The sequence below is a fragment of the Oncorhynchus kisutch genome, linkage group LG10 (assembly GCF_002021735.2).
Source record: "Oncorhynchus kisutch isolate 150728-3 linkage group LG10, Okis_V2, whole genome shotgun sequence".
NCBI lineage: Eukaryota > Metazoa > Chordata > Actinopteri > Salmoniformes > Salmonidae > Oncorhynchus > Oncorhynchus kisutch.
In genome coordinates, this window is record NC_034183.2 from 39727569 (window position 1) to 39741161 (window position 13593).

The 13593-nt window shown below is 43.6% G+C and overlaps 1 protein-coding gene across 2 annotated transcripts in view; it reads right to left on the reverse strand.

Annotated features, from left to right (window-relative positions):
* Positions 1 to 13593, reverse strand: part of LOC109898134 (inactive tyrosine-protein kinase transmembrane receptor ROR1) — a 172883-nt gene that overhangs the window by 36102 nt on the left and 123188 nt on the right. Inside the window, exons 1-3 of one of the 2 annotated variants that reach the window (XM_031833664.1) lie at positions 10678 to 10757; positions 880 to 1167; positions 423 to 459 (exon numbers count right to left, since the gene is read on the reverse strand). In XM_031833664.1, coding sequence (XP_031689524.1) covers positions 423 to 459; positions 880 to 1141 — 299 coding nt within the window. In that variant the 5' untranslated portion in view covers positions 1142 to 1167; positions 10678 to 10757. Of the gene's footprint in view, positions 1 to 422; positions 460 to 879; positions 1168 to 10677; positions 10758 to 13593 lie in introns of those variants that run through there. The other variant, XM_020492951.2, reaches the window with a different exon arrangement.

Below are 13593 nucleotides of genomic sequence, written 5' to 3' on the forward strand. Positions count from 1 at the left end.
GACACAATGGAAACACTTCCCACCTGGCAAAAAATGGTTGAATCAACGTAAGGGAATTTAGGCTTAAAAAAATTTTGGGGCCCAAATTTGAACCTAAATCCAATGACATGGTGAAATGTTCTGCTGATTTCACCTTGAATTCTGCTTAGTTGACAACTCAACCAAATGCAAATCAAAACTAGCTGTTAAACTGATGCCTGTGCCCAGTGGGTTCCCCTTTCGCGACTGTTTGCACTGTCAACTAATTACTTTCTTACACAACCTTTCCCCTTCATTCTTTCACTTTAAGGATGACCACCTCCTTCGATTTCTTCAGTAGTACTTATCTTTCTTCACCCTCTCGCTCTTCTGCAACAGGAGCCAGTGTTGTGTTGGGTTATTGGAGCTACTTATGAAGTACGGAGGGAAAATTGACTACTTACGCAGAGGGTCTTCCTGGCAGAGGGGTTAGGAGTGGATCTGGAAGAGAAAACAGGAGGATTTACAATTTTAACAACAGGGGGAACAATTGCTCCCAGACCGTCGGAGGCTGCCAGAGCCAGACCTCTTGTCCATACAGTCTGCCAGAACTCAGGCCAAGTACTGGCAGTTTTAAAAGAAGAGATCTACACTAAGCTCACTCGATCAAAGCAGAGAGCGAACTCTGACCTCACGACAACACGTAACTACACCAGCGTTGATTAAATCAACCAGGCAGAAATGTCTGCAAGAAGTCTTGAATTGATTGAGCTGTTGTCGACGAGTCATGCAGAGTTTGCGTCCTGATTTCATCGTGAGGTTCATGCACTTGACAGGAGACATAAAGCCACTTCGTAAGAAAGTCAGAACTATTCATACTCATAGCCCCTTTATAACCACTACCTCATAGCGTCATCTTACCAAACTTGACGAAGAGTACTCCGGTGGTGGAGACGGTGCCGTAGCTGTTGGTGGCCACACACTGGAAATAGCCTGTGTCTGTGGTGTCCAAGTTACGGATGCGGAGGCGCGATCCGTAGGTCGTGGGCCGGTAGGAGATCCGGCGAGGCTCTTGGACCACGGGAGCGTCGTTCTTCAGCCAGCGCACCGTGGGAAGGGGGTTACCGGACACACGGCACAGCAGCTCCGCCGTCTGGCCCAGAGACGTGGTGATGTTGTTCATCGGAGCCTCCAGACGAAGAAACAGGTCTTTGGATGGAGGGGGGGGGGGGGCAGGACAGCAGGGGGAGAGAGGGAATTAGATATGGACATTTAATGGGAGGATAAACGAGAAAGAGAGAGGGAGGACAGAGTGGGGAGAAAGAGACGTCAGTATGTATTAGCTCTTGTTTTATACATAAAACCATTTAAAAAAAAACTTTTATCACAAAAAAACATTAAACGGATGACAGGATCATAGTCTTCTCTTGGAAACGAGGTGGAAAGAGAAAGAGAGAGCGAGAGGGAGGGAGATAGGCCAACAGTGAGAGAACTTTATAGTACATTCATCACAATGACGACATTGGCATTATTTATGTGAGTGGACAGCCAGCTTTAGATCCAGACTATATGAACAACATAATGCAGTCTATAAAAATAAAAACAAGTATATGAAAGTACCATAAAGAATGACTAGCAGATGCATACAGGCATAGAGAATAGTACGAGGAGTGGTGTTTTATTCTGTAACCTTTACTCAGTACACCGCAGAGCCAAATCAGCAGAGAACTGCTATAATGTGTAATCCTTTGATTTCTATCAAAGGGTTAAGCAATAAACGCATCCACTAATGGAATGGCCTATTGAAAAGATGAATTGTTATTTTTAAATGTAAGGATTTTACTACAAACCTTGAGTTTAGTTATCTGGACCCTCCTCAAACAATGTTTCAACTCTCCCACAACTCTATGGTTCAACTAACCCAGAAGCTACATTTTCCCTCTCTAAATAACACTCAGAAAGGACTCTGACATGTGTGTGTGTGTGTGCGTGCGCGTGCATGAGTGTGTGTGAGGGAAAGTGTTTGTGTGTACTGGGTAGGAATCTGCCGGGTAGGAATACTTTACAAGATATTTTGTGGTTGCCGCTGTGGTAACAAATGATTTGCCTTTCACCAAGTCTGTGTGTTGCCAGAGGAGTTTCAGGAGCACAAAATTCAAATGAAACTTTGGAAACGTACCTCTCCTCTCCAGAAGCTATCCTGCCAGACACAGCCTGGTCTTACTGGTAGGCCAACATCAACAGGACAACCCCACATTCTGCAGTGTGATACATAGGATAGTACACAGGCCCTGGTCCAATGTCTCAAACATTGGACATGTATGTCGGTGTGAATGCGTGTTTATACAACGGGTGGGTCTAATCCTGAATGTTGATTGGTTAAAACGGCATTCCAGCCGGTGTCTATTCCACAAGTTACCACCGGCTAAATCTATGACGTTAAAATGCCTATTTACTCTGTTCCATCTGACTGCTGTCTCATCAGCCCAGCCAGGCAATTTATAAACTTGATCTCCACAATAAAAAGCATCTAGACATTATCTCATTGGTGGAAAAAGTACTCAATTGTCATAATTGAGTAAAAGTAAAGATACCTTAATAGAAAATGACTCAAGTAAAAGTGAAAGTCACCCAGTAAAATACTAATTGAGTAAAAGTCTAAAAGTATGTGGTTTTAAAAATACTTAAGTATCAAAAGTTGAAGTATATTTCTCATGATTTGGTTGGTCAAATTGTATTGCTGATGCTGTCCTGGGGCTCTGTGGGCTCTGTTTGTGAACAGAGCCCCAGCTTCAGCTTGCTTAGGGGGACTCTTACGTATATAGGATAATCTCTCTGTAGGTGATGGCTTTGTTATGGAAGGTTTGGGAATCGCTTCTTTTTTAGGTGGTTCTCTCTCTCTCTAACTTTCATCTCCCTCCCTCCTTAGAAGAAAACATAACTAAACACCAAGGAATATTTAAAATGACTCTTCATCGTGTTTTAACCTTACAATGAAGTTGAACCAGGAGTAAAGTTTGTAGTGGGTGACAATACGGATGAAACAGCATCAAGGCACGAGAGAAAACAAAGAGGTTGTGTGGATAAAGATGTGAATAGGAACCTCTGTAGTATACCTCTCCTTCTCCTCCTGATCTCTCCCTCTCTCTGATCTCTCTCTCTCTGAAAGCTCCCTGTTCCCACAGCTCTCTGTATGAGGGATGCCACGGACAGGCTTTAATGTATATAGCAATGCACGGAATGGGACTTTGAGTGCCACATTGATGAAAGTATATTGTGCTGAGCCCTGAGTCTGGCCCCTAGAGGGGCAGGCGGGGGCCGCGGACCCTACAGCTGTGTGTGCGCTGTGTGACTGCAGAACACACAACAACGCACACATGTTTGTTTTACTAGCCCTCTGGGGACCAACAATTGATTCCTATTCAAAATCCTATTTTCCCTAACGCTAAACCTACCCTTAACTCTTAACCTAACCCTAACATGAACCCTAACTCCTAACCCCTAACTCTAATTGTAACGCTAACACTAAACCTAACCCCTAAGCCTAAAACCGCCTTCTTCCTTGTGGGGACCGGCGAAATGTCCCCACTTGTCGGAATTTTCCATGTTTTACTATTCTTCTGAGGACGTCTGGTCCCCACAAGGATAGTAAAAACCAAACACACATACATACATACATACAGAAAACTGCAGAAAACACACACATTCCTCTCTCTCCGGGGGGTGTGTATGTGTTAGTCTGTGTGTGTGTCTGCGTCCGATTCTTCTACGATAACCAACATTGGTCAAACCTGTGGATTTTCAGTAGAACAATAAATGTAATCTTGTTGTACAACTGACTAGGTATCCCCCATTCTCCTTTCCCTTCTCTGTCCTTTCCCTTTCATCAGATTTGTTAAGGCATTGTAACGGCAAACATTTGAAAAGGTCCATTTCATGGAATTGAGTGAAAGAATGACTTGATACTTGAAGCGATGTGAACCACTATGTTGTCCTGTAAGGAACAACACCGCTTGATCAGCCAGTCATAAACCATGTTCTTCACGTGCTGGAGTGAATAGAAGGGTAAAGGAAAACCCTCTCTCCTTTCTCAGTATGGAGATCAATCTCTTCAATGAGCTGATTTAAAGGACTTCACTTTTAACCAAATCTCTCTCTCTTTTTTTTTTTTAAATGCAAATGATATGTTATAGAGGTGTCCAGACAAAAATCAAGTGAAATTGCAAAAAAAAGTGCCTGGACACCTCTATAACATTTCATTTACATAAATGTTGTAGATTTGGTCAAAAAAAAAGTTTAAAAAAGTGAACTTTGCATGAAGGCTGAAGGATTGAATAAGAGCGAAAGGTAACATCACAGTAAAATGATTTAAGGCCACTTAAATGATTATTAGGATGATTAACCAAGCTCATGTGGCATTAAACACAAGAGGGTAAATAGCTGTTATCCCACACATGTCTCAGTCCTCAGCATTGCCATAGCAACCACACGGTAGTCCTTGTTGTTGTTCTATTTGGCTCTTGACTGGGTGACAGACCTAACACGCTGTCACAGGGTGTGAGTGTGTGTGTGTCGGTGTGCGAGATGTGTGTATGGGGACATTTGCCTTGGCATATACCCTTCGCACCCACCAGACACACACACACCCGTCCTCCTGCTCCTCCTCCCTCCTCCCTCAGACTCAACACAGCAATGCTGGACTGGCGTGTGGGTGACAACCTGACAGCCTGGGGAGTCTAGCATCCCCCTCTCTCTCTACCCCTCCTCCCTCCCCCTTCTCCCACAACCTTCCTTCCCCCCTCCCAACTCTCAAATGAAATACGACTGTATTAAAGTGCAATTAAAATACTTCAAGATACTTTATTGTCATATAAACAGCCTTAACCTTCTCCAACTCCCCCTCGAGCCTCACTCATGCCTCGACATCCAACAGTATCCCACCTACTCGTCGCCTCCGGCTTGCATTCACTGCCCTCATCTCTTCTTCCCTCCATTCACAGATGAGTCTCTCAGACCCTGTCTGTCTGACCAAGGAGAGCAGAGGAAGAGCTTGGTTTCCATCGCCTCTCCTCCGGTCTTTAGCCTCCTCTAGACAAACACAGACTCTCTTACGACAATATACAAACCTGGTCTGAGAAACAGAGAGAGAGGAGGGGGTAGCGGATATCATTGGATTAGTCCCAGGCACAAGCTGTTCTACCACTAAGATCACGGACTCATGCTTCCAGTAATGAATTTAGGACATGCACGAGTCACCTTGACCAAAACGCTATTCTTTCCTATACCCAGCACACACACTCAAGTATGCACACACACACAAACACATTCTTTTCTCTGTCAGTTTAACCTAACCCGCTTTTCTCTGTCAGTTTAACCTAACCCGCTTTTCTCTGTCAGTTTAACCTAACCTGCTTTTCTCTGTCAGTTTAACCTAACCCGCTTTTCTCTGTCAGTTTAACCTAACCTGCTTTTCTCTGTCAGTTTAACCTAACCTGCTTTTCTCTGTCAGTTTAACCTAACCTGCTTTTCTCTGTCAGTTTAACCTAACCTGCTTTTCTCTGTCAGTTTAACCTAACCTGCTTTTCTCTGTCAGTTTAACCTAACCTGCTTTTCTCTGTCAGTTTAACCTAACCTGCTTTTCTCTGTCAGTTTAACCTAACCTGCTTTTCTCTGTCAGTTTAACCTAACCTGCTTTTCTCTGTCAGTTTAACCTAACCTGCTTTTCTCTGTCAGTTTAACCTAACCTGCTTTTCTCTGTCAGTTTAACCTAACCTGCTTTTCTCTGTCAGTTTAACCTAACCTGCTTTTCTCTGTCAGTTTAACCTAACCCGCTTTTCTCTGTCAGTTTAACCTAACCTGCTTTTCTCTGTCAGTTTAACCTAACCCGCTTTTCTCTGTCAGTTTAACCTAACCTGCTTTTCTCTGTCAGTTTAACCTAACCCGCTTTTCTCTGTCAGTTTAACCTAACCTGCTTTTCTCTGTCAGTTTAACCTAACCTGCTTTTCTCTGTCAGTTTAACCTAACCCGCTTTTCTCTGTCAGTTTAACCTAACCTGCTTTTCTCTGTCAGTTTAACCTAACCTGCTTTTCTCTGTCAGTTTAACCTAACCTGCTTTTCTCTGTCAGTTTAACCTAACCCGCTTTTCTCTGTCAGTTTAACCTAACCTGCTTTTCTCTGTCAGTTTAACCTAACCTGCTTTTCTCTGTCAGTTTAACCTAACCTGCTTTTCTCTGTCAGTTTAACCTAACCTGCTTTTCTCTGTCAGTTTAACCTAACCCGCTTTTCTCTGTCAGTTTAACCTAACCTGCTTTTCTCTGTCAGTTTAACCTAACCCGCTTTTCTCTGTCAGTTTAACCTAACCTGCTTTTCTCTGTCAGTTTAACCTAACCCGCTTTTCTCTGTCAGTTTAACCTAACCTGCTTTTCTCTGTCAGTTTAACCTAACCTGCTTTTCTCTGTCAGTTTAACCTAACCTGCTTTTCTCTGTCAGTTTAACCTAACCTGCTTTTCTCTGTCAGTTTAACCTAACCTGCTTTTCTCTGTCAGTTTAACCTAACCTGCTTTTCTCTGTCAGTTTAACCTAACCTGCTTTTCTCTGTCAGTTTAACCTAACCCGCTTTTCTCTGTCAGTTTAACCTAACCTGCTTTTCTCTGTCAGTTTAACCTAACCCGCTTTTCTCTGTCAGTTTAACCTAACCCGCTTTTCTCTGTCAGTTTAACCTAACCTGCTTTTCTCTGTCAGTTTAACCTAACCCGCTTTTCTCTGTCAGTTTAACCTAACCTGCTTTTCTCTGTCAGTTTAACCTAACCCGCTTTTCTCTGTCAGTTTAACCTAACCCGCTTTTCTCTGTCAGTTTAACCTAACCCGCTAGCTTATTAAGTGAAGGAAGAGCACATTTGATAATGAAATGGATTAATTGCAGTAAAGATTTTGATGTTCGTTATGATACCAGGGTATAGAGACGGCTCTGTACTCACTGTACTGACAGCTGGAGAGAATGCTTGAGTGTTTGTGTCTGTGTCACAGGAGGTTGGTGGCACCTTAATTGGGGAGGACGGGCTCGTGGTAACGGCTGGGGCGGGATAGCTGGAATGGTATCAAATACATCAAACAGATTCCATGTGTTTGATGCCATTCCATCTACTCCGTTCCAGCCATTATTATGAGCCGTCCTCCCCTCAGCAGCCTCCACTGGTGTGTGTGTGGGTGGGTGGGTGGGTGTGTGCGTGCGTGCGTGCACAGATGTCAGAGTGTGTACGACCCAGTGGCCTGATGTTCACAGACAGAGCTGGTCTATAAAGGAAGACAGTGTTTATGAACAGGAGGGCCGTACTGACACTGACTGATGTCAGAAGGACATAAAACCTTGGTTATTAAGTTTCAAACCTGCGTTGGGTAGAGGGGTTGGGAGGCATGAATCACCTCTGACTTAACAAGAGGCCTGAGGGGGCCAGCAGGGGCCACTGGCCACATGGTCCTCAAATGACGAGCTGAAACACACACATGTGGAATGGACCAGTGTGTATATTTTACCATAGAATGACCTGTATACCTTTGACATGGAAATGACACTTCCCTACAGTGCACCATCGTGTTCGTGGGAGTCGCATCTTTCCATAGGAGGGGTCATATTCATTTGTAGGCTAAACAGTTCGGACGCTTCTCTAGATGTCTCCTGGTCTGACAAAGACCGCTGTAGCCCTGCCACCTCCCACCGCTGATGCGGAAGGCCTTCATCGGTGGTGGGAGGTGGTTTGTGACGCACCCATGCAAAAATAAACTAATGTCTAGCATAAACAGACACATTTTTCTGTGAATTTGGTATTTTTTTTATGCCTCGAGCGGACAAATTAGACTTTTGTTTTTTTATGCCCAGCTCATGAATGGTAAGTCCGTCACAAACAGTTCATTCGGAAAGTATTCAGACCCCTTAATTTTTTCCACATTTTTCTACATTATAGCCTTCTTCTAAATTTGATATAATTAATTTTTCCCTAATACTTTTTTTTTTTAAATAATGAAATTTCACATTCAAACCCTTCACCTTTGGCAGTTATTACAGCCTCGAGTCTTCTTGGGTATGACACGAGAAGCTTGGCACATCTGTATTTGTTGAGTTTCTCCCATTCTTCTCTGCAGATCCTCTCAAGTTCTGTCAGGTTGGATGGGGAGCATCGCTGCACAGCTATTTTCAGGTCAATCCACTCCTGCATTATCTTGGCTGTGTGCTTAGGGTCGTTGTCCTGTTGGAAGCTAAACCTTCACCCCAGTCTGAGGTCCTGAGTGCTCTGGAGCAGGTTTTCATCAAGGATCTCCCTGTACTTTAATCTGTTCATCTTCCCCTCGATCCTGACTAGTCTCTGCCTCTGAAAAACATCCCCACAGCATGATGCTGCCACCACCATACTTCCTCCAGACGTGATGGTCATAGAGTTCAATCTTGGTTTCATCAGACCAGAGAATCCAGTTTCTCATGGTCTGAGAGTCCTTTAGGTGCCTTTTGGCAAACTCCTTTTGGCAAACTCCAATTTTCGTTGTTTTCATTGTTTCTCTATGGATAATTGCAATATTGAGAGTAAAAATAAAAAAAAGAACAGAAAAAATACAACAGAGAAAACAAAATTCTGGAAAGTACCCAACAATTTTATGGGGCCCTTATAGTTGTTTATTAAAGGCCCAGTGCAGTTAAAAACGTGATGTCCTGTGTTTTATATATATTTCCACACTAAGAGGTTGGAATAATACTGTGAAATTATGAAACCGATGGTGAAGCCCTTTTAGTATAAGAGCTGTTTGAAAAGGCCTCCTGAAATGTCTGCCTGTGTTGGTGGGATGGAGTTTTGGCCTTCCATGGTGACAATAAAAAACAGAGTTCCAAACCTCTGCCAATAACAGCTAGTTTTCAGTTGTCCCCTCCCCACTCAGACTACTCCCAAACTTATTGCTTGAGAAATGTATCTTTGCTGAGAAGCAATTATACTTTTTTGGGCCATTTTAATTGAAAACAGAGTAAGGTACTTAATTGTTACTCAGAAATCATATGATAATGACCTTTAACCATTATTTCCCCAGGTATATTGACAGAAACCACATCTCTGATTCAGAGCGGTTGGGTTAAATGTGGAAGACACATTTCGGTTGAATGCATTCAGTTATGCAACTAACTAGGTACCCCCTATCCACAATTGCTTGTACACCAATGACCCGGGGAAGAGTTGCAGGGTAGAGGAGAAGAGAAGAATGTGCCTATATGGCTGTGTTTACAAAGGCAATCAGATATACCAATCAGATACCAATCAGATCAGTTCTTTTGCCCATGAGTGGGAAAAATATCAGAATTAGGCACCTGTGTAAACACAGACTCAGGGTTCTGTGCAGGCCAGTCAAGTCCTTCCCCAACGATCTCGGCAAGCAATTTCTGTATGGACCTTTGTGCACAGGGGCATTGTCATGCTGAAACAGGAAAGGCCTTCCCCAAACTGTTGCCACAAAGTTGGAAGCACAGAATCATCAAGAATGTCACTGTATGTTGTAGCGTTAAGATTTCCCTTCACCAGAACTAAGGGACCTAGCCTGAACCATGAAAAACAGCCCCAGACCATTATTCCTCCTCCACCAAACTTTACAGTTGGCACTATGCATTGGGGCAGGTAGCGTTCTCCTGGCATCCACCAAACCCACATTTGTCCTTCGGACTGCCAGATGGTGAAGTGTGATACATCATCCCAGAGAACGCGTTTCCCACCGCTCAAAAGTCCAATGGCGGCGAGCTTTACACCACTCCAGCTGACGCTTGGCATTGTGCATGGTGATCTTAGGCTTGTCTGAGGCTGCTCCAGAGGCAGTTTGGAACTCGGTAGTGAGTGTTGCAACCGAGGACAAACTATTTTTACATGCTACACACTTCAGCACTCAACGGGCCCATTCTGTGAGCTTGTGTGTCATACCACTTCGCGGCTGAGCCGTTGTTGCTCCTAGATGTTTCCACTTCACAATGACAGCACTTACAGTTGACTGGGGCAGCTCTATCAGGGCAGAAATTTGACAAACTGACTTGTTGGAAAGGTGGCATCCTATGACGTTGCCACGTTAAAGTCGCTGAGCTCTTTAGTAAGGCCATTCTACTACCAATATTTGTCTATGCTCTGTAAATGGCTAGCTCAGGTCATTCACTGTCGCATTCTGAGAGGAGAGCCCACTGTTGAAAATCATAAACAGGCAGTGTGTCTGACTTGATCTGTACACCAGAGGAAGAGTCTGCAGTCATTTGATCCCAACCCATTTGAACACTTCATCCTTTTCATAGTGGACTAAAGACAAAAAAAAAGTGAGACTATAGCTTTAGTTTTTCAATGGTCAATTCCATGAATTTAAGTTTCATTAATGTGACCAGCTAAAACGACATGGTTGTGGCGCTAGGCTAACATTGGCTAGTCTGGTGCAAGGTCTATGTGTCAGAGCTATGTTATGTGAAGTGGTACCTCATCCACAGAGCACTGTGTTTGCCAGTGATGTGTGACTCATGTCTGGACACATCTGATAGGACAAGTTGTGTCTAAGGACACACACGCACTGCAGAGATAGCAAGTTCAGTATATCACACTGCGATTTGCTGAGGAGATTGCGGGGAAAATTAAGTGGAGCCAGTTCAGAAAGGAAACCTGGGTGCCCCGCATCAGCTGACGCATCCCAATAGACACTAGTATCAATCACACCTACCTTATTGGGTGGGTATTTACGCTATATGCATCTGCTCTCTCATCCTGCTGCTGTTTGCTGTGTGACGACCCTCCCACTCTGTCTGCCGTATTCTGTCTTTGTTCTTGTTTCCTTATTAGGATGCCGGTGGGTCGTCAGCTTTATGGGAAACACCTGGGCCAGGTGTCTCCCAGGATAAATAGACCTCTTCCACATTCATGGAAGAGACTCTCTCCATGCAGACACCTTTGTAGATTGTGTTGTGGTTCTGGTGGCCTTTTGTTTGTTTGCTTTGGCACCTTTCAACACATTCATGCATGCAAAACACTCACTTACACTACTGATTACTGATTACACACACCATTGTATATTTTCCTTAGTTGCTGTAGTTAATAAATATATATTTTGTTACTCCTTATCTCCACGTTGTCTCCCTTTGTTACGGGCTTTGAGCCGGTTCGTGACAGCTGCAACAGCTACTATGCGCTGGCCTCTTGCTCTGCATCGACGCTACCTTGTTAGGCTGCTCCAGGGATCAACCGCGTTGCTGCTCTACTGTTGTCTGTCAATAGTGGATACAATCTAGCTAGCCAAGTAGAATTAGCCTTGGGAGTAGCCTATCATCAAGCTAGCTACTCGTTTGTTCCCAAAACCAGCTTTTGGGCAGATTCGGCGCGCTCCGTGAACACACAGCCCATCATGAGGAATCATCCCCGGACATACAAGAAGGAGGTAGCCTATGCTAGGCTAGCATACAGGTAATGCGTTGGGTATACAGGAGTGAGTGGCAATGTTCTCTAACCATGAGCAGGAGATGGTGTTATCACGATGCGTCGAGTGCTTCAGTCTATCTGCACACCTTTATTGTTGAGTGCCGGATCGATACCGATAGTCATTTTCCCTGAGCGTCGTGCGGCTCATGAGAACGCTGGAATTATGCATACTATCAGTGATGGGCTAAATCTTAAAGGTCATTCCAATCACAGTAGTGACTTGCGCTGGCAGTCAGACCTTAAATATTGTACATAATCATTATGACTATGGTTATTATTCTTGGAACTCTATTCCTTTACATTCAATTTACTTTGCATACGGGTCTGGATTATTGCGTTGTACAGCGACACTCCTGCTGGTTTCTGCACTGAGCGATCAGAGTATCTGCATTCATACGTGCATATTTGTTGCATAAATCACACTATTAGTATACATTGATGGTATAATTTCAGTCAACGTAGTTACAGTTGAAGTCGGAAGTTTACATTCACTTAGGTTGGGGTCATTAAAACTCATTTTTCAAAGAATCCACAAATTTCTTGTTAACAAACTATAGTTTTGGCAAGTCGGTTAGGACATCGACTTTGTGCATGACACAAGTCATTTTTCAAACAATTGTTTACAGACAGATTATTTAACTTATAATTCACAATTCCAGTTTACATACAGTAAGTTGACTGTGCCTTTAAACAGCTTGGACAATTCCAGAAAATGATGTCATGGCTTTAGAAGCTTCTGGTAGGCTAATTGACATCATTTGAGTCAATCGGAGGTGTACCTGTGGATGTATTTCAAGGCCTGCCTTCAAACTCAGTGCCTCTTTGCTTGACATCATGAGAAAATCAAAAGAAATCAGCCAAAACCTCTGGTTCATCCTTGGGAGCAATTTCCAAATGCCTGAAGGTACCACGTTCATCTGTACAAACCATAATACCGAAGTATAAACACCTTGGGACCACGCAGCCGTCATACCACTCATGAAGGAGACGCGTTCTGTCTCCTAGAGATGAACGTACTTTGGTGTGAAAAGTGCAAATCAATCCCAGAACAGCAAAGGACCCTGTGAAGATGCTGGAGGAAACAGGTACAAAAGTATCTATATCCACAGAAAAATGTGTCTTATATCTGTTACTCCCTGACCTTAGAGAGCCGTTTTATTTCTCTATTTGGTTAGGTCAGGGTGTGATGTGGGGTGGGCATTCTATGTTTTGTTTTCTATATTAATTTATTTAGATGTTTTGGCCGGGTATGGTTCTCGATCAGGGACAGCTGTCTATCGTTGTCTCTGATTGGGAATCATACTTAGGTAGCCATTTTCCCTTTTTTCAGTGTGGGTAGTTGACTTTGTTAGAGGCATTCATAGCCCTGTTAAGCTTCACAGTTGTTTAGTATTGTTTATGTTTTTTTTTGGCGACATTTCTAATAAAGAGGAATATGTACGCTCACAACGCTGCACCTTGGTCCGCTTCTTATGATGACCGTGACAATATCGTATATCGACATAACCTGAAAGGCCACTCAGCAAGGAAGCCACTGCTCCGAAACCGCCATAAAAAAAGCCAGACTACAGTTTGCTACTGCACATAGGGACAAAGATCATACTTTTTGGAGAAATGTCCTCTGGTTTGATGAAACAAAAATAAAACTGTTTGGCCGTCATGACCATCGTTATGTTTGGAGGAAAAAAGGGGGAGGCTTGCAAGCCAAAGAACACCATCCCAACCGTGAAGCACGGGCGTGGCAGCATCATGCCGGGTGATTTGCTGCAGGAATGATTGGTGCACTTCACAAAATAGATGGCCTCATGAGGAGGGGAAATTATGTGGATATATTGAAGCAACATCTGAAGACATCAGTCAAGAAGTTAAAGCTTGGTCGCAAATGGGTCTTCCAAATGGACAATGACCCCAAGCATACTTCCAAAGTTGTGGCAAAATGACTTAAGGACAACAAAGTCAAGGTATTGGAGTGGCCATCACAAAGCCCCGACCTCAATCCTATAGAAAATGTGTGGGCAGAACTGAAAAAGTGTGTGCGAGCAAGGAGGCCTACAAACCTGACTCAGTTACAACAGCTCTGTCAAGAAGAATGGCCCAAAATTCACCCAATTTATTGTAGGAAGCTTGTGGAAGGCAACCCGAAACGTTTGACCTAAATTAAACC